This window comes from Podarcis vaucheri (assembly GCF_965113315.1).
Source record: "Podarcis vaucheri genome assembly, chromosome: 1".
Taxonomy (NCBI): domain Eukaryota; kingdom Metazoa; phylum Chordata; class Lepidosauria; order Squamata; family Lacertidae; genus Podarcis; species Podarcis vaucheri.
The window spans coordinates 129,914,566-129,941,847 of NC_138759.1; the positions used below are offsets into that span (position 1 = coordinate 129,914,566).

At 45.8% G+C, this 27,282-nt stretch overlaps 1 protein-coding gene across 1 annotated transcript in view; it reads left to right on the forward strand.

Annotated features, from left to right (window-relative positions):
- The first annotated feature begins 2,049 nt into the window (after nt 1-2,049).
- The window catches only part of GTF3C3 (general transcription factor IIIC subunit 3), a 38,054-nt gene continuing 12,821 nt past the window's right edge, over nt 2,050-27,282 (forward strand). The window contains exons 1-11 of the mRNA XM_082235038.1: nt 2,050-2,257; nt 4,469-4,574; nt 6,001-6,188; nt 7,088-7,211; nt 9,022-9,213; nt 10,617-10,782; nt 17,999-18,146; nt 21,799-21,868; nt 23,087-23,190; nt 25,041-25,212; nt 26,393-26,595. Coding sequence (XP_082091164.1) covers nt 2,156-2,257; nt 4,469-4,574; nt 6,001-6,188; nt 7,088-7,211; nt 9,022-9,213; nt 10,617-10,782; nt 17,999-18,146; nt 21,799-21,868; nt 23,087-23,190; nt 25,041-25,212; nt 26,393-26,595 — 1,575 coding nt within the window. The 5' untranslated portion in view covers nt 2,050-2,155. The remainder of the gene's footprint in view (nt 2,258-4,468; nt 4,575-6,000; nt 6,189-7,087; nt 7,212-9,021; nt 9,214-10,616; nt 10,783-17,998; nt 18,147-21,798; nt 21,869-23,086; nt 23,191-25,040; nt 25,213-26,392; nt 26,596-27,282) is intronic.

A 27,282-nucleotide genomic window follows, 5' to 3' on the forward strand; every position in this document is an offset into this window, starting at 1 on the left:
TTATTGAATTTTCTGTTCCACATTTTAGAACATTCATTTAAACAACCTTAAAATATTATTTATTATTAATATTAATACCCACCCATCTGGCTGGGTTTCCCCAGCTACCCTCCTTCTCTTTCCATGGTTCATTTTGCATAACATAAATCCCAGCATATTTTATATAAACTAAACCACAGTGTGTGACATATCTGTCCAGGTCAGGTCATTTCTGCCCAGGGGAAAAAGGTGGCCATTCTCTTGGGGAAGGGGAAGAAATGGAGGCAGTGAGAGATTTTACTTTCTTGGGTTCCATGATCACTGCCGATGGTGACAGAAGTCACGAAATTAAAATACGCCTGCTTCTTGGGAGAAAAGCAATGACAAACTTAGACAGAATCTCAAAAAGCAGAGACATCACCTTGCCAACAAAGGTCCGTAAAGTTAAAGCTATGGTTTTCCCAGTAGTGATGTATGGAAGTGAGAACTGTACCATAAAGAAGGCTGATGGCCAAAGAATGGGTGCTTTTGAATTCTGGTGCTGGAGGAGACTCCTGAGAGTCCCATGGACTGCAAGAAGATCAAATCTATCCATTCTGAAGGAAATCAGCCCTGAGTGCTCACTGGAAGGACAGATCCTGAAGATGAGGCTACAACACTTTGGGCACCTCTTGAGAAGACTCCCTGGAAAAGACCCTGATGCTGAGAAAGATGGAGGGCACAAGGAGAGGGGGATGACAGAGGACGAGATGGTTGGACAGTGTTCTCGAAGCTACGAACATGAGGTTAACCAAGCAGTGGAAGACAGGAGTGCCTGGCGTGCTCTGGTCCATGGGGTCACGAAGAGTCGGACACGACTAAATGACTAAACAATAGAGCTGCCCATGGCTTGGCCATCCTTGCCTCTCTATCCGTATTGCCCTTTCACTCCTCCTCCTAGCCTTAGTAACTCAGTTGTCTCCTGCCCTCTGAAACAACAAGTCAGTGTGGTGTAGTGGTTAGAGTATCAGTCTAGGACCTGGGAGACCAGGGTTCAAATCCCAATGAAGATCAGTCGGTGAACTTGGGCCAGTCACTGCCTCTTGGCTTAACCCTACCTCACAGGGTTGCTGTAAGGGGGGGGGGAGTGGAGAAGCATGTGTGTCACCTTAAACTCTTTTAAGGAGAGGTTGGGATATACAGTCATACCTCAGGTTGAAGTAGCTTCAGGTTAAGTATTTTCGGGTTGCTCTCCGTGATGACCTGGAAGTAACAGAGCATGTTAGGTGCTTCTGTGCATGCACAGACGCTGAAAATGAGACTCCAATACTTTGGCCACCTCATGAGAAGACTCCCTGGAAAAGACCCTGATGTTGGGAAAGATGGAGGGCATAAGGAGAAGGGGACGACAGAGGACGAGATGGCTGGACAGTGTACTTGAAGCTATGAACATGAGTTTGACCAAGCTGTGGGAGGCAGTGGAAGACAGGAGTGCCTGGCCTGCTCTGGTCCATGGGGTCACGAAGAGTCGGACATGACTAAACGACTAAACAACAACAACAAATTTAACTTTCATCCCACCATGAATGGGGCTAAGAACTTAACAACCAGCAGAGCTGACTTAGAATAGATGGATGGCAACCCAACCAGATCAGTGAGGTATTAATTCTTCTTCTTCTTCTTCTTCACTGTCACCCTTAACGTCTACCAACATTGATAGCCCTGTTTATGGCTGACTGTGAAGAGAAGGCATTTTGCAAAAATCTTCATAAGAGTAGCACGACTAAACAACAACAAAATCACAACGTGTAACATTTCTGCCCAGGTCAGGTCATTTCTGCCCGGGGAAAAAGGTGGCCATTCTCTTCCAAACACCAAGCTTCAGTAATATAAACGTTGATCACGATATGCTACTGACGTTCCCACCCTCCCAGGGCAGAGAAAAGATGTCCTTTTCTCTCTTCCTAGCGCAGGTTTACAGAACTGCGTGAAACGACGGCCTTCACGTGCAACAGTGGCGCATGCGCAGACAGTCGCCGGCGTCCTCCCTGCCTCCAGCGTCCTTCCTTGTTTCAGCCCGGACTATTTTCAGTGACGGACCGTTTGGTCCCTCGCATTAAGAACTCCCCCAGTCTCCTCGCTCTTTGCAGAAACAAGGCTTTCTGGATTGTTGCTTCCCCCACCCCTCGCTGCAAAAATGTCGGGGTTCAGCCCCGAACTTATCGAGTACCTGGAAGGGAAAATCTCCTTCGAGGAGTTTGAGAGGCGCAGGGAAGAGCGCAAAAGCCGAGAGAGGAAGGTGAGATTTCACGACACCCCCCCCCCCGCCCGCCATCTGCAGCTGAGGAGAAAGAAAGGGGTCCATTACCTTCATGGCGCTCTCTTCTCGTGTTTTGGTTGGGGTGTGTGTGTGTTTTGGCGGGGTGGACTCCTCTCTTCTATCTCCGAGTCCCCTCCCTCAATATTTGCAGCTATCGTGGGAACTTTTAAAGTCACTCAAGGCAGACCGTCGTTTGCAAGCAAGCCTGGCAATAAAACCCCGCGAAAACACCGTCCCCCCAAAACCGGGTGTGTGTGTGTGTGGGGGGGAAGGGTGATGATGATTTTTTTTTTTGTAAATTTATTTATTTGTGGGTTTTTCAAATTAAATTTTTACTATCACAAATCAACATAAAATATAGAAATAAGATTCCACATAATCTCCTGGACTTCCCTCTTCCGCTTTGTGGGTCCTATTGTTACTCATTTCCTTCTGCATCTTTTATAATGATCCAAATCTTTTGCATCTCCCTTATGTCCAAAATTCACCATTAAACTGCAAGTGTTATTCCAATCCCGCGAACGGATTTTGGCTGTTTACAATGGTTTTTAAGATAGATTATAAATTTTCCCGAAATGCATTGTACCCATCATAATTTTTTTTTAATTATCTGCATTACAGATACAAAGTTGCACACTTGTACATTGGGATAACGACTCCTGTTTTTATACTGGCAATTACAGAGTGGTTTTCAAATCCCACTTCATCTGCTAGGAACACACATTGAAAGGATTAGAAAAATACACTCACTCACAGCTCTGATTGCATTAAGTGCCTTGATTACAACCACCTGCTTTTTGCCCACCCCAATTGGGTGATTTAATTTGAAGTACCTTATTTATCTGACTGCAAGCAAAGTGATAGCTGTTGGGTACTGGCTTTTTAGGATAATATAACTGAATAGTAGGGAAACCTTGGAAAAAGGCACTGTTTATGATACTCTGTATTAAGTGCAATACACGGGGTAATGGACTGTGCTGGTTTGTTTGTTGCAACTGAGTCTAGCAGAAAATGAGCCTCCAGTTTTTCCCAGTGTAAGTGGTCAATGTAGTTTTAATTTTTAAAGTAGATAAAAAGTGGTAGTTGAACTGGTCTGCTTGGGGAGGGGGGGAGAATGAAAGGTAACTAGATATTTCCCATACAGATATACATATGCAAAATAAAAAAATTCCTTCCAGTGTGTATCTGAAGAAGTGTGCATGCACATGAAAGCTCATACCAAGAACTAACTTAGTTGGTCTTTAAGGTGCTACTGGAAGGAATTTTTTTATTTTCACTATGGCAGACCAACACGGCTACCTATCTGTAACAAGATATACATATGAATAGCAATCATTCAATATGCTGAAAAGGCAAAATACACAACACACTATCCAGAAGCAAATATAGTATTCTAGGATCAAAAACCTTTGGTTAAGAGGGGAGGCAAGATGCTTACCAATTTATGTGTGTATCAAAGATAATGGACTGGATCTCAAGCATATGGGTTTTGTCTTGGAAACAGAAATCGGTATGGCAAGTCTCACGTTATTTTTTTCACATAGATTAAGGCAACTAGCTACACTAGTGTACCCAGTGTTTTTTTCTAAAAAAAACGTTTAGGGGTACTCTCATTTTCCTTCTCATATTGAAATACTGCCCCTCAATGAGGCCAAACTTGGATTCACAAAATGTTTAGGGGTATGCATACTTCTGTGTCCCCCCAGAAAAAAGTACTGAGTGTACAAGTTTTTAATGATATACAGTGGAGTAGAATAATGTGTGTTTAAAAATCTGTAGGGCTACATTCATACAACCGTCTTAAAGACTAGTGATACGTAAGCTTATATGATTTATTCTGGGGAGCAAAAAACCCCAGCAACTATACAATGAAAGAGGTGGAAAAGGGAAATGTGTATGTCTTACCCATATATATTTCCTGGAAGTAGTTCACTACAAATTTTTGTTCACAATTTCAATGGAACAATTTATTCCAGCGTGTGCAATGTAAACCTTTGATAAATGAGTTTCAATTTACCAGTAATTTTGAATAACAGTCCCTGATTCAATTGTACAACAGCAAACCAAATAACTGCCCACAATCAGTCCCATCACCTATGCAGGTAAATTGTTTTGGAACTGCATTCCATATTGACAGTAATGTTATAAAGTTCATATTTTCTCTTCATCGCCTTTTGCTGATCTTTACAGGATGGAGAAAATGCACTTACTGAAGAAAATGTCGAAGATCCTGACGCTCCTTCTACATCTGCACAAGGACCATCTGTTGGACCTCAGGGTCACAATGAAGCAGAAGGTACATGTTAAACGTAATGTTTAACTGGAAGGATTTAAAGATGCATACCTGCTCAGTGGTAGCTTTTAGGTGTAACATTAAGCATTGTTAAGCAAAATATTGAGTGTGCAAGCTCTCCTGCTTTGCTTCTCCTTTAGGCAAGCAGGGAAACAAACCAAGGAGCAGCTTGCTTAGACTAACGTACCAGCCAGTGCTTATGGTTTATTTTTCTCCAAGCAAATCATGATCCAAAGTCAAGGTTTGTTCTTGGCTTCCCTATAATGATTTGTGTGAGAGAAACAATGTTTGCTGGTACATGCTTTGTATACAAAAGCACCTAGGTTCAATCACTGCTGTTCAGTGTGTAGTAGAGAATACTTCTACGTGAACCCTTAACCAACAATGCCACAGCATTTGATGCTTCCAGGATATTCACTGATTTTCTTATAAGACTGGAGTGGGGGTGGGTCTTCTTAGGCTTGCTTTCAGGTGCCAAGTTGTCTTCAGTTACTTGTTATTGGCTGTAGCCAAAAGTGATCCATAGAACCAGATTGTTTGGAGATTCAATCACAAAAGATCTTGTTACCGTACTTTTCTGTGTATAACACGCACCCATGTATAACACGCCCCTATTTTTGAGGACTAAAAATTAAGAAAATGAGGAGAGATTAACCAGACTTGTTCAGCTTTTTTGCGGAAGATTGCAGAGAGTTGTTTTTTAGGGGGGGATTGCCAAAAATCACTCACCCGCCTGGCCAACGCTAATACTCACACACGTTGCAACAGCCTCCTAACATCTGTCACCTTGCTGGCAGAAGCAGCCTATTGCCCGCCCCTTGCTGCAGACACCAATAACACGCTGCAGACCATCTCCGGCTCACGGCATCAACCAATCCCATGTCCCCCCCTAGGCACTACCCTTGTATAAGACGACCCCCTATTTTAAACATAATTTTTCAGTAAAAAAAACCTAGAAAACTACGGTCCGTTTTATGAAATAGATATTTGTTGGTTCAATCACTGTTTCTAGTAATTGGCTTCTCCATTATTTTCACTAACTTAGAAAATATATCAGTGGGCCCTTTGATCCCACTGTAATTATTGAAAAGGACTTAATGGCTCAGGCTGTATACAAACAATATTTTTCAAGCAAAGGGAGCAATTTCTTCCCAACTACTACCGATATTCCTAGCCCTGGCGTGGTAGGACCTACACGAATGCAATGTGGCAATTTCCCCAAATACAGGCACTTCCAATAACTTCCATGAGTCTGTGGAATTGATGGCAGCAGATTGTAGGAAGTGTCAGTTGCAGTCAATTTGTGCAACTTTAAAAAAACAAAAAACAAGAAAATGTTCTTAAATAGGGAAAGATTGGTGAGAAGAGGAGGTAATTTTGCATGATTTCTCATTGGAGAACATTGTCACCTTTTCTCCCTCCTAATCAGAAGAGACATCAGATGGAGTCAGCAAATCTGTCCATCGAGTTTTTGCTTCTATGATGGGAGAGAATGAAGAGGAAGAAGAGGATGAGGAAGAAGAGGATGAAGACGAAGAGATCTCTGAACAGCCTACAGCAGGAGATGTTTTTGCCCTGGAGATGGTGCTTAACAGAGAGACGAAGAAAATGATGAAGGCAAGTGTTTTCAGACTGAAGAACCTCCAGGGGACTTGGCTATTGCTGAAATGCAGGGGAGAAAGTTACACTTTGAAAGAGATACTCCAATTCAGCGAGAAATGTCCGCAAGAGATGAAAGGGGGCTTCTCACACAACTGTTGTATATATTTTTGTCTTCCTGGACATGTATTCTGATAGTCATTTCAGCTCCATAGAATTCGTTCTGTATTCTAAGGGGAATTCTCATTTCTCCCCCCGAAGTTACTAATTGTTGCGTATGACTCAGGTGTAGTCAGGCCACAGTATCTAATATTAATTTCCCAATGGAGGTTTTTTCATATAACATATCCCCTGAGCCTGATACGTTCACGTTTTAAGAAATGAATGCTGATTGCAGGAGTCTGATTAAGGTGGGCCTGGCGGTGGGGAGAATAACCCTAAATTTTTGTTTCATTTTCTGAAATACCAGACCAAAATACCAGAATTTAATCAATTTAAGGGATACTCTTGGTTCATGCGCTATTCTTATTAGGAAAAGAATAACGCACATATCATTGGAGAGCCAGTGTGGTGTAGTGGTTAAGAGTGGTAGTCTCGTAATCTGGGGAACCAGGTTCGCGTCTCCGCTCCTCCACATGCAGCTGCTGGGTGACCTTGGGCCAGTCACACTTCTCTGAAGTCTCTCAGCCCCACTCACCTCACAGAGTGTTTGTTGTGGGGGAGGAAGGGAAAGGAGAATGTTAGCCGCTTTGAGACTCCTTAAAGGGAGTGAAAGGCGGGATATCAAATCCAAACTCTTCTTCTTCTTCTTCTTCTTCTTCTTCTTCTTCTTCATTGCAAGTTGCAACATAATGCAAGTTGAACTCTAGTGTCTAGTCGCCTTAATGAAATAAAAAAACTGTTAATCTTTTTCCTAGGAAAAACGTCCCCGCAGTAAATTGCCCCGTGCCCTTAGAGGCCTCATGGGTGAAGCAAACATCAGGTTTGCTCGAGGCGAGCACGAAGAAGCCATTCTGATGTGCATGGAAATCATAAGACAAGGTATTGTTTGGGGAGGGCTGTTGAGTGATGTTTTTGAACTGGCGGCAACTTGAAAGGGCCAATGAAATAAATTTAATACATATAGTGCAGTGTATATGAGTGTAAACATTAGCAGCAGATACAGTGGTACCTTGGTTTAAGAACAGCTTAGTTTATCAACAACTTGGATTAAGAACGCTGCAAACCCGGAAGTAGGTGTTTTGGTTTGTCAACTTTGCCTTGGAAGCAGAACATGTTCCGCTTCCTGTTGAGTGTAAATTGAGTCCCCCGCTGCTATGGGAAAGCACGCCTTGGGTTAAGAACGTTTTGGTTTAAGAACAGACTTCCGGAACAGATTAAGTTCGTAAACCAAGGTACCACTGTACTGTGTTTGGACATCTTTCTTTGTTTAGCATATATTGTATTGGCTTACCTAATTATATTGGTTAGGATCCAAGGAGATCGTCAGTAGCATGCTGTGAGCACCTACAGATAATCTAGGACTTTTTAATTTTATTTTCTGACTATAGCTTCCTATATTTAATTGGATACCTTTCCCAGAGATTACCTTAAGAAGAAACTGAGTTTAAAACGTCTAGTTGGTGTGTGTGCGTTTGAGGGGGGCGAGTTTTCTGCACAACCTTACAAATTTTTAAATTGACTTTACACAGATTTCTTCTTAGTATGTTCTTTAGTCATACATTCTAGGATAAGAAACAGGAACTGACTTAGGTTGTCTTGCCATATTATAATGCACCAATCTGTGAACTACTTATTGTTAAAAACATTTTTATCCGACCTTTCAACCCATATGGCCTTCAGGTAGTTAACAACACTTATTTGAAACAAAATCACAATCTAAACAAAATCTGAAGCTACCGATAACTTTAAAACATTTCAAAAGGGAGCACAAAACAGCAAATTAAAATGTTGCTTTGAGATAAGGTAAACAAAATCTTTTCATCTGGTGCAAAAAAAGAGATAATAATGTCAGCAAACAGGCTTGGGAAATGGTCGTCACAGGTAATTAACCACTTCTTCTCAAGGCTGGGCATCCAGAAGAGGAAATGCTGCAAAACAGCACCTGAGTGTAACAGCACTTAACTCCTCGGGGCTTCAGGTGATGATCTTAACAATTTGGCAGGCACCGTATTTTTCGCTCTATAAGACGCACCAGACCACGAGATGCACCTAGTTTTTGGAGGAGGAAAACAAGAAAAAAATATTCTGAATCCCAGAAGCCAGAACAGCAAGAGGGATTGCTGCGATGCCTCACTGAACTCAACAGTGTGGGATGTGATACATAAGTAGCAGTCAAGTACAACAGCGATCCCTCTTGCTGTTCTGGCTTCAGCGAAAGCAACGCAAAGCCTCTTCAGGGCAGCAGGAGGAACACTCCCCCTGCCCTGAAGAGGCTTCGCGCGGCTATCCCAGAAGCCAGAAGACCAAGAGGGATCGCTGCGCAGCAGTCCCTCTTGCTGTTCTGGCTCCTGGAATAGCTGCGCAGCCTGCATTCGCTCCATAAGACGCACACACATATTCCTTTACTTTTTAGGAGAGAAAAAGTGTGTCTTATAGAGCGAAAAATACAGTGTGTGTGTGTGTGTGTGTGTGTGTGTGTGTGTATATGAACTTCAGATACTTTCTGAGTCTCACACCTTGGCTTACAGGTCAAAACCAGCACTTTGAATTGCATTCAGAAACAAATTAGTAGACAAAGAATGTTTGAGCAGCGGCAGAATATGCGCAGTCCTGGTTGTATGCACTAATGTTATACAGAGAGATAAGTTTCTTTAAAATGCTAAGACGTTTCTGTTTTTGATCTGAGCAGCGCCTCTCGCTTATGAACCATTCTCAACCCTCGCCATGATTTATGAAGACCAAGGAGACATGGAGAAATCGTTGCAGTTTGAACTGATTGCCGCTCACTTAAACCCCAGCGACACTGAAGAGTGGGTTAGGCTAGCTGAAATGTCTCTTGAGCAAGACAATATTAAGCAGGCTATCTTCTGCTATGGAAAAGGTAAAGAAATGGATTTTTAAGAAATAGAACATCCTTTAGTTGCATTTTCTTTTCTGCTATTGATTGTTTTGCATCACTTACAACAGCAAATTTATTAGCTGCTAGAATTTGGTTGTTGGCAGTGTTGTTGAACCCATTTTCACTGGCACACTTTGGATGATTCTCCCAATGCGCCTCGAATCAGATTTCGGGTTGTGTGTGTGTGGGGGGGGAATGCACAAGTGAGATGGGGCGGGGAGCCATGTCTCACAAGCAAGTCCTTTTCCAAGGCTTCTGCTGAGGGGTAAACCACACCCAGTGTATTTATATGCAAGCTAGTTTAACAGCCTAGCTGGTTTAGCGAAGAAGTAACAAGACTTATCATCAAATCATTCCTCTTGGTGTTCTGATAAAATGACCCATGAAAGCTAATCCTTGATAGCAACGTCATATTTTCAAGAATTACTGATAGGCTGCTTGATAGTTTGAAACCACAACGTTATACTGTATGCAACAATACAGTGGTGCCTCGCAAGACGAAAATAATTCATTCCGCGAGTCTTTTCGTCTTGCGATGTTTTTCGTCTTGCGAAGCACGGTCCGTCGCAACTGCACCTCTTCAAGCGGCTTTAAGAAAAAGGCGCAAGATGTTTTCGTCTTGCGAAGCAAGCCCATAGGGAAATTCGTCTAGTGAAGCAACGCAAAACCGGAAAACCCTTTCATCTAGCGAGTTTTTCGTCTTGCGAGGCATTCGTCTTGCGGGGCACCACTGTAATGTCTCACAACAAATATAACTGATCTGTAGGAAAGACTCTAAAACCTGAAAAAGGAGACAATGCACGTACTTTTGTAAATCGGGAAAATCTTTAATCAAAATTATTTTTAAAAATAAACTTGACTGTGTTCTAGTGGGTCAGCATTCTTCTATAAACCTTTATTTCTATTTTTTTTTAAAAAATGAAATACGGCAAGAAAGATGATTATAGTGATGCAAAGAGATGCAGTATTACATGTGTGAGAAAGAAAAACCAGCTGCCATAAATTGCACTGGAGCCTAAGAACGTCTTTTGCTGGATCAGACAGATCTGTCTGCCAAACCTAGAATTCTGTTTCAAATGGAGACAAGTCCAGATGCCTTTGTGAGCTCACAGCATTTGATACACAGAGGTATAGCGCTTCTGAAAATTGGTGTTTCCACTTAGTAAATAATGAGAACAGTTTCTTCGGGCTGTAAAAGTCTGATTTTGTGCCTGTTTGTTATGGCAGAGTTGTTAATAGTAGTAGTACTAAGAATAGTAATAGTAATAAATAATAATAATATTATAATAATATAATATTACTACTATTGTTTTGTTATGTTAGTTTTGGTATTATCATTATTATAACACTATTGAATATAATAATGCCTCTTCTTATTTTTATAGCTCTGAAGTATGACCCTACCAATGTGCGATACTTGTGGGAGCGATCGAGTCTCTATGAGCAGCTGGGAGAACATAAACTGGCGATGGATGGCTACAGACGCATTTTAAATCTCCTAACTCCTTTCGATGGGGATCGCTTTATGCATCTGGCTAGGGATATGGCAAAGTAAGCATTTAGTCAAACATTTTACAGCGTGCCGAGGCGAAATGTCGCATCGCTGCTGCTGTCCCAAGAATGTGTGTGCTTCTTGAGGCAAACAAGTGTGACCCCAGTTTTTGGGATTGAGACAAACCAGGGAGGCAGGAAAGAGGTGAGGGAAGAAAATAGCATTTGATAATGTATAAATGACAAGAGGGTGCAAGGGTGTTAGAACAGAATGGTTCTCTTTATTACAGTGGTGCCTCGCAAGACGAAAAGAATCCGTTCTGTGATTCTCTTCGTCTAGCGGTTTTTTCGTCTTGCGAAGCAAGCCCATTGACGGATTAGCGCTATTAGCGGCTTTTAGCGGCTTATCGGATCAGCTGATAAGCGGCTTAGCGGCTTAGAAAAAGGGGGGGAAGGAAAAAAACACCGCAGGAACTCGCAAGACATATTCGTCTTGCGAAGCAAGCCCATAGGAGATTCGTTTTGCGAAGCACCTCCAAAACGGAAAACTCTTTCGTCTAGCGAGTTTTCCGTCTTGCAAGGCATTCGTCTTGCGGGGCACCACTGTATTTACATGTCAGATTTCTTGCACAATAGAACCCAAGGAATATATGAGATTCCCAGGTTGTCTCCCAGCCGGGCACTGACCAGAGTTGGGCCGGCTTAGCTGACTTGGCCATGCGCCCTAAAACCATGCCCTGATCCTTTGGTGTGGGGACGGTTTTATTTGTTGTTGTTGTTTAGTCATTTAGTCATGTCCGACTCTTCGTGACCCCATGGACTAGAGCACGCCAGGCACTCCTGTCTTCCACTGCCTCCCGCAGTTTGGTCAAACTCATGCTGGTAGCTTCGAGAACACTGTCCAACCATCTCGTCCTCTGTCGTCCCCTTCTCCTTGTGCCCTCCATCTTTCCCAACATCAGGGTCTTTTCCAGGGAGTCTTCTCTTCTCATGAGGTGGAGTCTCAGCTTCAGGATCTGTCCTTCCAGTGAGCACTCAGGGCTGATTTCCTTCAGAATGGATAGGTTTGATCTTCTTGCAATCCATGGGACTCTCAAGAGTCTCCTCCAGCACCAGAATTCAAAAGCATCAATTTTCCGGCGATCAGCTTTCTTTATGGTCCAGCTCTCACTTCCATACATCACTACTCGGAAAACCATAGCTTTAACTATACAGACCTTTGTCGGCAAGGTGATGTGTCTGCTTTTTAATATGCTGTCTAGGTTTGTCATTGCTTTTCTCCCAAGAAGCAGGCATCTTTTAATTTCATGGCTGCTGTCACCATCTGCAGTGATCATGGAGCCCAAGAAAGTAAAATCTCTCACTGCCTCCGGTGGTTTTATAGAAATGAGCTTTAAGGGAGACGGCTTTATACAGAAGACTAATCCCATGCAAAAAGAAATGGATATTGCTGAAGTCATAACCGTTAGATGGAAGTTTGCAGAAATTAGTGAAATGTTAGGGACACAAACGCTAAATATGGACACATTTTAACATTACTTCCATATGCTTTGCACAAACACATGATAGGTGTTTTGGACTGGGGGTGGGCATTTTGCTTTACGGCTTGCCTAGAAAATTCTCTAACGGCTTTATATGTTTCCTTTTAATTTTTAAAACAAGTTATTTGTCAGGGAACTGACATCAGAGGAAAGGGAGTTGGTCGGGCTCCCAGAGACTGGGAGAGAGTCAGCAGCCAAAGCAGGGACCAGTAGGGGGAGCGAGGGGTCTCTGGAGGAGGATCTCAGTAATGCTGAGAGAGACGCAGCAGCCCAGGCAGGAAACAGCAGGGGAGAGAAAGGGGTGAGAGACACATCCAGCGAAAATAGCGGGGAGGTGTCAGAAGCAACTGCAGGGAGACCCATGCTTCGCCGGAAGCTGCCACGTCGTGAGTCCAGGAGACGCGTTTCCGTTAAGGAACTTCTTTGCTGGAAGCGCTTCCGCAGGCAGCCACTGTCAGACTCTACTAGTGACTAGAGCAGACATGTCTGAGGAGCTCTGTCACACACAGAGGTTTGTGGGGCCGCACAAACTCTGAAGGGGCACAATTTTAAGCACAAGCAGCTAATCATCCCCTGACAGCAGTCTGACAGTCTTTGTACGCTGCCTGTGCAGGAGAAAGCATCATGAGCAACCCAGCCGGAACCGGAGAGGCAGGGGTTGGAGCTGGTCCAAGCTTGGAAGAAAGGTATCAAGCTCTGGAGGTCCAACTTGCGCTGCAGACGGCGAGGCTCGAGGAGAGAAGGGCTCAGGATGCTGACAAAAAGGGGAGAACCACTCAGTTCCCCAGAAAGGTACCAGGATTGGTGCAGAAGTTTGGGGGGGACCCCAAGGATTACCATGCCTTTAGGACCGAGATGCAATATGCCCTGAATGTGCAGTTTGATGAGTTCCCTGATGAGGAATCGCGAGTTGCTTTCGTAATTGGGCATCTTGAGAAGGGGGCGCGGGACTGGGTTCGACCCCTGATGGCAACGCACAACGATATCCTAAAGGACACTATGAAGTTCTTTCGTGCAATGGATATCATGTTTTCCAGCGATATTGAGGAAGGGGTGGTGCGCAGACAGCTAATGGCTTGCAAGCAGGGAAGCAGATCTGTCCGTGAGTACTGGACTGAATTTACCATGCTGATTCACAGATTGGGGTGGGATTTATCGGCAGCACCCATTCAGATGCTATTTGAAGAAGGTCTTTCTTCGGCTGTGAAAGACGAGCTGTCCAGGAGCCCCAGGGCGGTGTCTATGGATCAGCTGACCAAATCTGCGCTGACCATTGGAGCGCGCCAGGAGGCAAGAGCCTTGGAGAGGCGGGAAGGGAGAGGGGAACGTTGGAAGGAGTTACGCATTCCAGACATTCCTGAGCCAGCTTTCCCGCCGGCAGAGCCGATGGAAATCGGAACAGCCCGCGCGCGCGCAGTTTCAAAGCCCAGTGAGGGGGCGAAGAAGGAGGGAAAGGGAGCCCGGAAATGCTATCTCTGCCAACAGCCAGGCCACTTTGCCAGAGTCTGCCCCCAGAGGAAGGAATGGCAAGGGATGGTGGGAGCAGTTGAGGGGGGAGAGCAGGGAGAAACGGAGCAGGTAAAAGCCAACGCCTGGTTGCCACCGTCAGGGCACTGCAGCCAGGCCAAAGAGCAGTAAAAGTGCCCGTGCCAGAAGCTCCTCGACCTGCTCTAGTAATTGAAGTGTCGCTAGAGCTGCAAAATGGACACCCCCTAAAAATAAAGGCGCTGTTGGACTCAGGCAGCTCCTGCAATTTTATGAGCAAGGAGTTTGCTGCTGAACATCAGATACAGACTATCCCTTTAAGCAACCCCCTGCAGGTGACCACGATCGATGGCAGGGAACTGTTGGGAGGAGGAGTTAGCTTGCAGACCGTCCCAATGATAATGAGGGTGGCAAGGCACACAGAACTGATAGCGTTTAATGTGGCCACCTTGGGAGGCGCTCCCATTATTTTGGGAATGAGCTGGCTAGCCCTACATGATCCGCTGGTGGGCTGGCATCAAAGAGTGGTTTCCTTCGGTTCAGCACATTGCTTAGAACACTGCAGGGGGGAAAAGGGGTCAGCAGGGGCCCAAGCCACCCTGGCAGGGACTGAAGTAATGGGGAAGGGGAAGGTGCCACCACAGTATGCTGATCTCAGCGATGTGTTCAGCGAGAAGGAAGCTGACCAACTACCCCCGCATAGGCCCTTTGATTGCCAGATCAATTTACTCCCTGGAGCACAGCTTCCTGTAGGCAAGTTGTATGCCATGTCAGACAGGGAAATGCAGGAGTTGCGAGCGTTCATTGACAAGAACCTGAAGAGAGGCTTCATCAGAGAGTCCAAGGCAGCGGGGGGTAGCCCAGTGTTTTTTGTGGATAAAAAAAACACGGACAAGCCGAGACTTGTATGTGATTTTAGGCGGTTAAATGCAGTGACAGAGCCGGCGGCTTTTCCTATGCCCAGGATTGATGATATTTTGACCAGGGTGCGGAAAGGAAAGATTTTTACAAAGCTGGACCTAAGGGGGGCGTACAACCTGATACGTATAAGGAAAGGGGATGAATGGAAGACCACCATGTTCACCCCTTTGGGGGCATTTGAATACCTCGTTATGCCTTTTGGATTACAAACAGGCTCCGCGTGTTTTCAAGCCTTCATGAACCACGTACTGGGGCCTTTGCTCTACAAGAATTGCGTGGCCTTCTTAGATGACGTGTTGGTGTATTCGGAGAATGAGGAGCAACATGTGAGAGACGTCAGAGAAGTGTTGAGCAGGCTGCAAGCCAACAGGCTGTGGGTGAAACTGGAGAAGTGTCAGTTTCATACCAAGGAGGTGGAATTCCTGGGGTACCGCTTGTCAGACAAGGGGTTGGCCATGGACCCCGGCAAGGTTCAAGCGGTGCTGGAATGGAAAACACCCAAGACCAAGAAGGATGTGCAGAGGTTCCTAGGGTTTGGAAACTTTTATCGTAAGTTCATCCGAAACTTCGCCCACCTGACGGCGCCCATCACGGACTGTCTCAGCAGTAAAAAGAAGTTTGTTTGGACGGGGGAGGCGGAGCGAGCGTTTGAGGAACTGAAAAGGGCCTTCGCCTCTGATGAACAACTTCTACATGTGGATTTACAAAAAAAGCTGAGGGTCGAAACAGACGCTTCTGACAGAGCCATAGGGGCGGTGCTTCTTCTGCAGCCGGGGAAGGAGGGGTCAGAGTGGCGACCGTGTGCCTTCTTTTCGCGAAAGCTGAACAAATCCGAGAGGAACTACACGGTGTACGACCGGGAACTTCTTGCGATTCATGAGGCCTTCCGGAGATGGAGGCACCTGCTAATTGGTGCACAACAGAAGGTGCAAGTGTGCACGGACCATAAGAATCTAGAGTATTGGAGAACTGCGCGAGTGCTCAACCAACGGCAGTTGAGATGGGCCCAGGAGTTCTCCAAATTTAACTTTGAGATTTGTTACGTGCCAGGCCCAGAGAACGTTAGGGCGGACGCTCTCTCACGCAAACCTGAATATTTGGAGGGAGAGGGTGCACCCGAAGAGACCCATGTCATTCCCGAGGACCGCTGGGTGTGTGGGGCGGCATTGGTGGGGCAAAGGGAACTGGTAGAGGGAACGGTGCAGGATGAATACGCCCAGGACAAACTCAGGGGTCTCAGGAGGGAGGGAGACAAACCCGGGGGTTTTGAGGAGAGAAACGGGGCGTTGTACTACAAGGGAGCGTTATACATACCTGAAGGGGAATTGAGGGAAAAGGTACTCAAGCAACTGCACGATAGCCCCACAGCAGGGCATTTTGGGCAACACAAAACCATGTGGCTGGTTACCAGGGAATTCTGGTGGCCCAAGGTCAGGGAAGATGTGCGGGAGTATGTGAGAGGGTGTGACCAATGCCAACGAGCCAAGGGGGAGAGGCGGGCACCGGCAGGTTTATTAGAACCACTACCCACGCCGGAAAGGCCATGGGAGGCAGTGGCAATAGATTTCATGACTGATCTGCCCAGGTCCAAAGGGAAAACAGCCATCATGGTTGTGGTAGACCTGTTAACCAAGATGGCCCACTTTATAGCCTGCTCACATGCGGTCACAGCGGAAGAAACCGCTAAATTGTTTGTGGAAAATGTGTTTAGGCTGCATGGCGCCCCCTTGAGGGTGGTTTCTGACCGAGGGAAACAATTTACTTCCAGGTTCTGGAGGAAGCTCATGAGCTTATTGCATGTAGAGGTGAATTTCTCAACTGCCCGTCATCCAGAAACCAACGGGCAGGCGGAAAGAGCTAATGGTGTCCTCCAGCAATATTTGAGGTGTTATGTGAATGACAGAGAGAATGATTGGGTGGAGAAGCTGGCGTTGGCAGAATTTGCCTACAACAATGCAGAGAACGTGTCCACGGGGATGAGCCCCTTTTTGGCTAATCACGGGTGTCATCCCCGAGCCTTCCCAGGGGGGGAAGGGGAGAACTGGAGCGTTCCAGCCGCAGAACAGTTCGTTGAAGAAATGGAAGCGATCCATCGCCAGCTCCAACTTAATTTAAACAGGGCGAAGGAGGAATATAAGAGGCAGGCAGACAAAACCAGAAGGGAAGGGGAAAGCATTAGGGTGGGGGACCAGGTGTGGCTGTCCACCCAAGGGTTACCATTCAAAGGAGGTTGTAAGAAGTTAAGACCCAAAAGGCTGGGACCATTTGAAGTCACGCAGCAGGTCAACCCAGTGGCTTTCAGACTCCGGTTACCGAACCACATGAAGTTGCACCCAGTGTTCCACAGGTAGTTGCTGTCACCGTATAAAGGGGACAGAGAGGGGAGGGTCAATAGGGGACCAGCTATGGAGGAAAAAGAACACAGCTACCATGTAGCGGAGATTCTCGATTCCAGGTGGAAGGGAGAGCAAGTAGAGTATTTGGTAATGTGGGAAGGGGAGCCGGAGTCGGAAAACACCTGGGTCAGGGCAGAGGATGTAGATGACGAGGTTTTGATAGAAACTTTTCATCAGAGATTCCCTCGTAAACCCCAGCCAGTGGCGAGGTTCCGGAGGGAATACTTCGCCACCACCGACGAAGAAGAAGAGTTGGAGGGGTTCTCTGATTCCGAGGTGGAGGAGGATTCAGCGAGTCGGAACGAAGACCAATGGAGGGAAATGTTCGAGACGTCTGAAGATGAAGAGGATTCTTTTCGGGGTTTCAGCTCCTCACCGCCCAGAGGAGAGAGTAGGGGCGGGGGAGAAGGGGGCCCTGGAGGGGAGGTGGATGTCAGGGAACTGACATCAGAGGAAAGGGAGTTGGTCGGGCTCCCAGAGACTGGGAGAGAGTCAGCAGCCAAAGCAGGGACCAGTAGGGGGAGCGAGGGGTCTCTGGAGGAGGATCTCAGTAATGCTGAGAGAGACGCAGCAGCCCAGGCAGGAAACAGCAGGGGAGAGAAAGGGGTGAGAGACACATCCAGCGAAAATAGCGGGGAGGTGTCAGAAGCAACTGCAGGGAGACCCATGCTTCGCCGGAAGCTGCCACGTCGTGAGTCCAGGAGACGCGTTTCCGTTAAGGAACTTCTTTGCTGGAAGCGCTTCCGCAGGCAGCCACTGTCAGACTCTACTAGTGACTAGAGCAGACATGTCTGAGGAGCTCTGTCACACACAGAGGTTTGTGGGGCCGCACAAACTCTGAAGGGGCACAATTTTAAGCACAAGCAGCTAATCATCCCCTGACATTATTATTACCTGCATTTAACTATATTACCTTACTGCTGTTTCCCATAGGAGCTATTACGAGGCCAATGACATCACTGCTGCTATTGAGATAATGGAAGAAGCCTTTGGTAAACACCAGAACCTCGTATCCATGGAAGATGTCAATATAGCTGCCGAGCTGTATATCTCTAACAAACAGTATGACAAAGCCTTGGCCGTAAGCATGTTAAATTAATTTCCTGTAAGGGCTAGCTGTGTTAGGCACATTGGAAGGGGCAAAAATTATATCTGTCCTTGCATTTATACCCCACCTTTCTTGTGTCCTGGGGTCCAAGGCAGCTAGGTGGGCCTCTCAGGTGGCCAGTTATCCAGGTACTGGCCAGACTTATACTTGAATGGCTCCAGAAAATTGGTGGCCTTGCATTCCTTCAGACCATACCCACCCCCCTTTTTAGGGTCTTGGGGTCACATCCACACCGTACCTTTCAAGCACTATTATACAACGGTCATGGAGAATCCGGAGTACTAGAATTTGTTAAGCATGCTGGGAATTGTAGTTCTGAGAGGTCAGCGCCCATAACAAACTACAGTTCCCAGGATTCTCCATGATGGTTGAAGCAGTATACCGTATTTTTCGCCCTATAGGACGCACTTTCCCCCCACCAAAAATGAAGTGGAAATCTGGGTGCTTCCTATGGGGCGAATGCAGGCTTTCGCTGAAGCCTGGAGAGCGAGAGGGGTCGGTGCGCACCGACCCCTCTTGCTCTCCTGGCTTCAGGAAGCTATCCCCCCAGCCGCGCAAGGTTCCAGAGCGATGCCGAAGGTGCACGCACCTTCGCCATCGCTCTACGACCTGTTGGGGGGCTGGGATCTGGGGGAGCTCCAGCTTCCCCCGCCCCCAGCCGCGCAAGGTCCCAGAGCGATGCCGAAGGTGAGCGCACCTTCGCCATCACTCCCAGAGCTTGCGGGGCTGGGGGTGGGGGAAGCCGGAGTTTCCCCCGACCCCAGCCCCCAGAACAGGTCAGAGCGATGGCAATGGTGCGCGCACGTTCGCCATCGCTCTCGGAGCTTGCGCGGCTGGGGGCAGGGGAAGCCGGAGCTTCCCCAGCCCCCCGAACGGGTCGGAGAGCGATGCCGGAGGTGTGCGCACCTTCACCATTGCTCTGGGACCTTGCGCGGCTCGGCCTCCCCCACCCCCAGCTTGGGCTTCCACCACCCCAGCCCCTGCAAGCTCCGAGAGCAATGGCAAAGGTGTGCTCACCTTCGCCATCGCTCTGGCTCCCATTCTGGGGGCTGGGGTCGGGGGAAGCTCGGGCTTCTCCCGCCCCAGCCCTGCGCCTGGGCGGGGGGAAATAATTTTTTCCCCCTTTATTCCCCCCCCCCCAAATCTAGGTGCGTCCTATGGGCCGGTGCGTCCTATAGGGCGAAAAATACGGTAATAGCGCTTTATGCATATGAGGTGTATGTACCTGACACTCGCCATCCAAGATGCCAGGTAGCAAGCAATACGTTAAACAATTACCGTATTTTTCACTCCATAAAACGCACCTTTTCCCTTCTAAAAAGTAAGGGGAAATGTGTGTGCGTCTTATGGAGCGAATGCAGGGGGAGGCAGGCAGGAAAAGCCCCACACAAGCTCCACGCAGCTCTTGCGGGCTTTTCCCCGAGGAGGGAGAAGGGACTGACTGGCCGCGTCAGTCCTCCCTCCTCGTAGAAAAACCTTAAAGGGTGCTGCTTTAGCTGTGCACAGTTGCACGCAGCTAAAGCAGCCAGGACAGCCAGCAGGATCCATCCCGCTGGCTGTCTTGGCTTTTGCCATAGCCGCGCACAGCCTCTCCCGGCCGGAGGGGTTGCACGCGGCTAAAGAGGAAGCCAGGACAGCGAGCAGGATCCTGCTGGCTTTGCTCTTTGGGGCTGGGCAGGAAACCCGGGCTTCCCCCAGCAGCCCCGAGAAGCGGACAGGCTTTTTCTTGATTTCCCCCTCTGAAAACTAGGTGCCCCTTATGGTCAGGTGCGCCTTATGGAGCGAAAAATATGGTACTGCAATGTGTCCAAAATAAAACCAATTTACTATTTTAACCTCCTGTACAGCCTTAACTCCTGACCATTCAAAACAGGCTGAACAGAAAGTGGTTGCGAAGCTTCCAGAATATTCTTGAGCTTTCGTAATTATGCAGATGAAGGAGTTGTACATTAGTCAAGAGGAGCGCTTAACTTTGTCCCCTTGCTGGTGTTGGGAGAAATTTTTTAAAGGGTTGCTAGACTGGAGGTATCCCTCCCAGAAACCCCAAAGGGAAAGAGGCAGTGAAAAGATAGGCCTTTATTGAAATGCTAATGCACTCCGGGGCAGCCTCAAAAATAAGGAGGAAGGCTGCAGAGAATCACATCCAAAGCAATGTTTCTTATACACTTCCAGATCGCACACATGATTTCTGTTTACCAATCTTAACAGTTGCACCCCGTGTCATCATCCTGAACCCATCAAAATCACTTGACTCTTCAGATCAGCCTTCATCATAATATGCGGTTACATATAATCTTCCTTTATTAAGACTCTGTCTAATTTTCCTGTTCTTTAAACGTCTCCCTATATCCCTTTTCACCTGTCTACAAAACAATTCAAGATAAATCACAATGGCCATTCCTGTCTGATTCTCTCTTCATGCATAGAATGGCCACCATAGATTATAACAGTTTATTCTTTTCAGAGTTTTGTGGCGGACATTCGCCGCATACAGTACCTAAAAGCAGCTAGTTCTGTTCTGTGAAAGATAGGCAGGCTCAGGCCTCTTCAGTTTAGCTAGGCAATAGACTCTAAAGAAAATGGAATTGTCAAAACGATAACAGTTTGACGAAATCTCTATTTTCTCCATCGTTGGCACAGCGTTCTTGGCTGAGCTAAGGGAAGGTTGCTGTCCTTTAGTTATACAGTGGTGCCCCGCAAGACGAATGCCTCACAAGACGGAAAACTCGCTAGACGAAAGAGTTTTCTGTTTTGGAGGTGCTTTGCAAAACGAATTTCCTATGGGCTTGCTTCGCAAGACGACAATGTCTTGTGAGTTCCTGCTGGGGTTTTTTCCTCCCCCCCCTTTTTCTAAGCCGCTAAGCCGCTTATCAGCTGATCCGATCAGCCGATAAGCCGCTAAAAGCCACTAATAGCGCTAATCCGCTAATCTGTCAATGGGCTTGCTTTGCAAGACGAAAAAACCGCTAGACGAAGAGAATCACAGAACGGATTCTTTTCGTCTTGCAAGGCAGCACTGTATTGAGCCTGAGCAGGGATCTAAGAACCATCTAAGGGGTCAGCAACCATTTCCAGCCATGGGCTGGTCCACCGTCCCTCAGAACATGGGGTGGGCCAGACTATTTTTTTTGGGGGGGGGATGAACGAATTCCTATGCCCCACAAATAACCCAGAGATGCATTTTATAATAATAATAATAATTAATAATAATGAATTATTTATACCCCGCCCTCCCCAGCCAAGGCAGCTAACAACCAATAATAAAAACGAGTTGAATGAATACAACTTAAAAACAAGATTAAAATACAACATAAATCATTAAAACAATTAAAAGGCAGCCTCATCACAGGAGGAGAAAGGAAAAAGAAAGAGGGGGAGGGAATCAGGGAATCAAATTGACTCCAAGCCAAAGGCCAGGCGGAACAACTCTGACAGGCCCTGCAGAAAGAAATCAGATCCTGCAGGGCCCTGGTCTCATAAGGCAGAGTGTTCCACCAGGCTGGAGCCAGTGTTGAAAAAGCCCTTATTTTAAAAAGTTTCCCCCTCTCCTAAAGATGCCTCCCGCCGCCCCAGGAAAGCTGGTTTTATTTTCAAATGTCAATGATTGCTTTCTATTTTTTTTTAGGTCATTACAGATTTTTCAGGAATTGTACTGGAGAAGACAGAGGGACCAAACGATTCTTCAGAGAATCAAGGTAAAGTACTAAGGTTATCGGTTCCTTCCGCAGTGAGCTGCACCAATGGTACATAATCTCCCCACGTATTCTGGTTTTCTGGTGTGACTTGGAAGATAATGCCACTAGATTCACAATGGCATTGTGTCGGTTCACATTTTGCCTTTATTTTTAAATGCCTTGGAAAACGAACGACTTGGCAGCACATCTGTACTGGAGCCAATGATTCTCTGCTAGATGAAGCACTGTTATTATTTGAGTAGGGGGGATGGAAATTGAATTGCAAGCCCAATTATGTTATGGAGACATCCTGTTTATAGAGCAGTAGATCAGACCCTTATAGCATTTGCAGGAAAGGAACTGTTGGTTGGTTTGTTGTTTTCATTTGGAAATTTTATTTCAAGTGCCTTCAGTGACTTAGCTACCCTTCTGGATTTCAGTGTCCTTCAATTTCTGATATTTCCCTTTAACTAACTCAGTTGCTGCAAAACAGGTGTCACAATTTACCAGCTAAATGTGAGATCTGCTCCTGCACTGCCTTCCGTTACAAAACCTTGCCTTATGCAATTGGGATACTGACTTTCAGCTGCCATGGGATGGCAGGATAGATAGGAAATCCAGTTAATAATCATGTTATTAATAACGAATTTGAACTGTTTCTCCCCCTCCCCTCCATCCCGAATCAGTGTTTTAACTGGACTTTGTCTTCTGTCATGTACTTTAAGCGCAAAATCATTTTAAAATTGGTTATTTAACAAAGCATATATACTTGCGGGTGGCGCTGTGGGTTAAACCGCAGAGCCTAGGACTTGCTGATCAGAAGGTCGGTGGTTTGAATCCCCGCTATGGGGTGAGCTCCCGTTGCTCGGTCCCTGCTCCTGCCAACCTAGCAGTTCGAAAGCACGTCAAAGTGCAAGTGGATAAATAGGTACCACTCTGGCGGGAAGGTAAACGGCGTTTCCGTGCGCTGCTCTGGTTCGCCAGAAGCGGCTTAGTCATGCTGGCAACGACCCGGAAGCTGTATGCCGGCTCCCTCGACCAGTAAAGCGAGATGAGCGCCGCAACCCCAGAGTCGGCCAGAACTGAACCTAATGGTCAGGGGTCCCTTTACCTTTATATACTGCTTGGTTGTAGTAAAAGCTCCAAGTGAAGGATTGGAGTAATCTGGAAATATAACCTAGGTCCCACTTGTAAACGATACCATGCTCGTTAGAAAAAAAACCTGTTGTTATCTTCTAGTTTCAGAAAAGGTTACCTGCTCCATACCTGAGGGTGTTCCCATAGACATCACGGTGAAACTTATGGTATGCTTGGTGCACCTGAATATTTTGGAGCCTCTCAATGTAAGTCCAAAAGTGAATGAAGAAAAACAGAGAGAGGTTTTCTTGGGAGTCAGTGAGATTCCAATGAAGTTACAGTAAAGACAGGGGTGGGGTTTGGGGGTTTTTTTTTGCTTCTATAAAAATATGATCTGAGATCCAAGGAGCGGCTTGGGCAAATTGTACTAGCTGTGCGGACAGTTTCTCGTTTTAATGTTTCTTTGTAAAGGTTATCCTCTTGCCAAATCACAAATTGTTTTTCAAATTTCCCTCTGCTTTGCCAGCACTTTGTCATGGGGCATTCTGGGACTGCTTTTAAAAAGAGGAGAGGTCTAAAGTCCATTTGAGCTCATGAATTGGATTTTTTTTAAAAATGATTTTAAAGGGATTTTTATTTTAAAAGGCGGGGGGTGGCGAGGTTCTGTCCATGAGCTATAATAACGCATAGCCTTTATAGCTTTGTTATGCCAAGGGAAATTAGCATGGGTGTTCTAGAATGTAAGTGATTCAGTCGACATTGGGAATATTTGCACCATATGTGCTATGGCTCATTCCTAGTCCAGCTATACAAGTCTAAGCCATAGAAATGTGGTCAAAGTCTATCATTCATCCTCTGACCCACTTGCTGTTGTTGGAATCCAGCTCCCGTTGTTGTTGTTGTTGTTGTTGTTATTATTATTATTATATATTATTATTATTATTATTATTATTATTATTATTATTATTATTATTATTATTAATTGAATTTATATACCACCCTATACTCGGGGAGTCTCAGGATGATTCACAGAATAAAATCAAAATATAAAACCATGAAATACATAATAAAAATAAAAACAACAACTCAATAGCCGCCCCCCCCCCCGCTCCGCACATTTTAAAAGGGCATAGGATGTAAATTAGGTCAACCAAAGGCCTGGTTAAAAAGGAAGGTTTTTGCCTGGAGCCTAAAGGTGTATAATGAAGGTGCCAGCCAAACTTCCCTGGGATTCCACAGACGGGGAGCCACTGCAGAGAAGGCCCCGTTCTCGTGTTGCCGCCCTCCGGCCCTCTTGACCTTTGACCATGATGTCTGGGGATGAAGGGAGGTTGTGTCCAACAACATTTTGGGGGAGCGTAGGTCCCCTGGCTCAAATCCCCCTCTTCCAGTATTATGGTTTCCTCAAATCCCCCTCTTCCAGTATTATGGTTTCCTCTACAAGGGTTCTTTGGAAAGGCTTGAAGGGTGTATTTCAAAAAAAGTTACACCGGATAGTTTTTGCCACATGGGCATTTTTGTCCATCTGATGGGTCAGATCCTACAGGAATCCATCATCTTGCTTATGGAAAATCTCTGGAGAAAAGCGTGCATCTTGCCATACCCTGAAGGAGGCATAGGCAAACTCAGCCCTCCAGATGTTTTGGGACTACAACTCCCATCATCCCTAGCTATTAGGACCAGTGGTCAGGGATGATGGGAGTTGTAGTCCCAAAACATCTGGAGGGCCAAGTTTGCCTATGCTGGCCCTAAATGAGGGCTGTGGAACCTTTGTCTCTTCCGATGTTGTCGGACTCCAGTTCCCATTAGCCCCTGCTTTCATGATAATGGTTAGGGATGATGGGAGCTGTAGTCTTGTAGCATCTGGAGGAACTAAAAGTTCCCCAGTCCTCCCTTAAATAATTAGGGTCCTTTCATGACATTTAAAAAAATTAGTTGGTTTTTAGGAGAATGGGATACTGCAATACATGGCTGGGATGTTTAGTCTGCATTTAATGTTTTCAATTAGAAATCCAGTCTATAGATCATTTTATTATATATATTTTTGTATCTGTTTACGATTAATGTTTTCGTTTTAATTTTTTTGTGCTTGATTTTGTTGTTGCTGTTCTGCCAGCTCCTACTGACCACACTAGTGGAGCAGAACCCTGAGGATATGGGAGATTTGTATCTCGATGTTGCAGAAGCCTTCCTTGATGTCGGAGAATATAATTCTGCACTCCCCCTTCTGAGTTCCCTGGTGTGCTCAGAAAGATACAATTTGGCGGTCGTTTGGCTCCGTCACGCAGGTAACAATGCTGCTGAAATTGCTAGAAAGCTCTTCTGACACACTAGATGGGTCGCATTTCGTAGTGGAAGATAAGGTGGCTGGTTTTTTGGGGACCCTAATACTAGGGGTGCCGATTTCAGGGGTGGCAAGATTCACAGTGAGGCTGAAAGACCCCGTCCTGGATAGATTCAAGAGTCTCTTGCAGAAAAGCAATTTCTTTAGGAGCATTCCTTTTAATACCTTATAATGATTAGATTTTATGTATTTATTAATCCTTATATTTATATGCCACTGGTCTCCTAAAAAAAGCATCATAGCTGTTTACAACAGAATAAAAACATAAAACCAGAAAGTAAACTAATAAAAGCTAAAAAAAACAAGCTAAGGTGCAAATCTGAATCTGATGTGTGTTGGGAATGTAAGGAAACAAAAGGAACATTTTTTCATATGTGGTGAGCATGCAAAATAGTTAAAGAGTATTGGGAAAGGATATATAATGAGATGACAAAAATGTTGTTAAAAAACATTTCCCCACAAACCAGAGGCATTCCTTTTGGAATGGTGCAGACGTCAGAAGTACCCATATGTCAGAAAATTTTATTCTTGTATGTAATGATAGCAGCTTGGATTTTGCTAGCCCCAAAATGGCGGGTGAGTGAGGACCCCAATAAGGAAGATTGGCAACTTAAAATGATAGAGTATGCAGAACTAGCAGGTCTAACGAATAAAATAAGAGAGTGAGAAGATCAAGTATATAAAGAGGAGTGGGAAATCTTTGTGGAGTATTTGGAAAATAAACGTAAACACGTGAAAACAAGGTAGCAGGACTAAGATAAATTCAACAGTGTAATGTAAATACAGGGAGAAATTGAATTAAATGGATACATAAGAATATGCAGGAGTGGAGGGAAATACAGTGGTACCGCGGGGTAAGAACTTAATTCGTTCTGGAGGTCCGTTCTTTACCTGAAACACCACTTTAGCTAATGGGACCTTCTACTGCCACCGTGCTACTGCTGCCGATTTCTGTTCTCATCCTGAAGCAAAGTTCTTAACCTATGGTACTTTTTCTGGGTTAGCGGAGTCTGTAACCTGAAGCGTCTGTAACCCAAGGTACCATTGTAGTGATAATTTACTATCTGTACCTCACCCATCTGGCTGGCTTGAGTGAAGCAGCAATTCTTTGCCTTCCTTTCCAGAATGCTTGAAAGCCTTGGGCTACATCGATCGTGCAGCGGAGAGCTATGGCAGAGTTGTCGAACTCGCCCCTTTACACCTGGATGCCAGGATCTCTCTTTCTACCCTTCAGCAGCAATTGGGCCGGCCCGAGAAAGCCCTGGAAGCCCTTGAGCCCATGTATGACCCAGACACGCTGGCACAAGATGCCAACGCCGCTCAGCAAGTAAGTGTTCGTCTGTCCTTTGCCCGCCCGCCTGCCTGTCTCTTACTTTATTTATCCTGTATACCTGAAGGAGCGTCTCCACCCCCATCGTTCAGCCCGGACACTGAGATCCAGCGCCAAAGGCCTTCTGGCAGTTCCCTCATTGCGAGAACTTGAGGTTACAGGGAACCATACAGAGGGCCTTCTTGGTAGTGGCACCCGCCCTGTGGAACGCCCTCCCAGCAGATGTGAAGGAAATAAGCAGCTATCTTCTTTTTAAAAGACATCTGAAGGCAGCCCTCTTTAGGGAAGTTTTTAATGTTTAATGCTGTATTGTTTTTAACACTTGATTGGAGGCCGCCCAGAGTGGCTGGGGAAACTCAGCCAGATGGGCGGGGTATAAATAATAGACAATAAATTATTATTATTATTGCATTCCTATCGCAACCTTTTCTCCAAGGAGCACAACAAGGAGTAGTGGTTTGCCATTGAAATTCTACTCAATATTGATCCAGGGTAGATTCCAATGTATAGTTAGCAGAGTAAAAACTTAAACACGTTGCAGGATTCCCCCATAATAGACCACAGGCTATTGTATTTCATCCAGCAGAGCTTCACTGCTACTGAAGGCAAATGGTCACAAATCCAGTACATTCAGGATTGGCACCGTTCATAAGAAATCCAGTTGCAGCAGACTGAACTTAAACT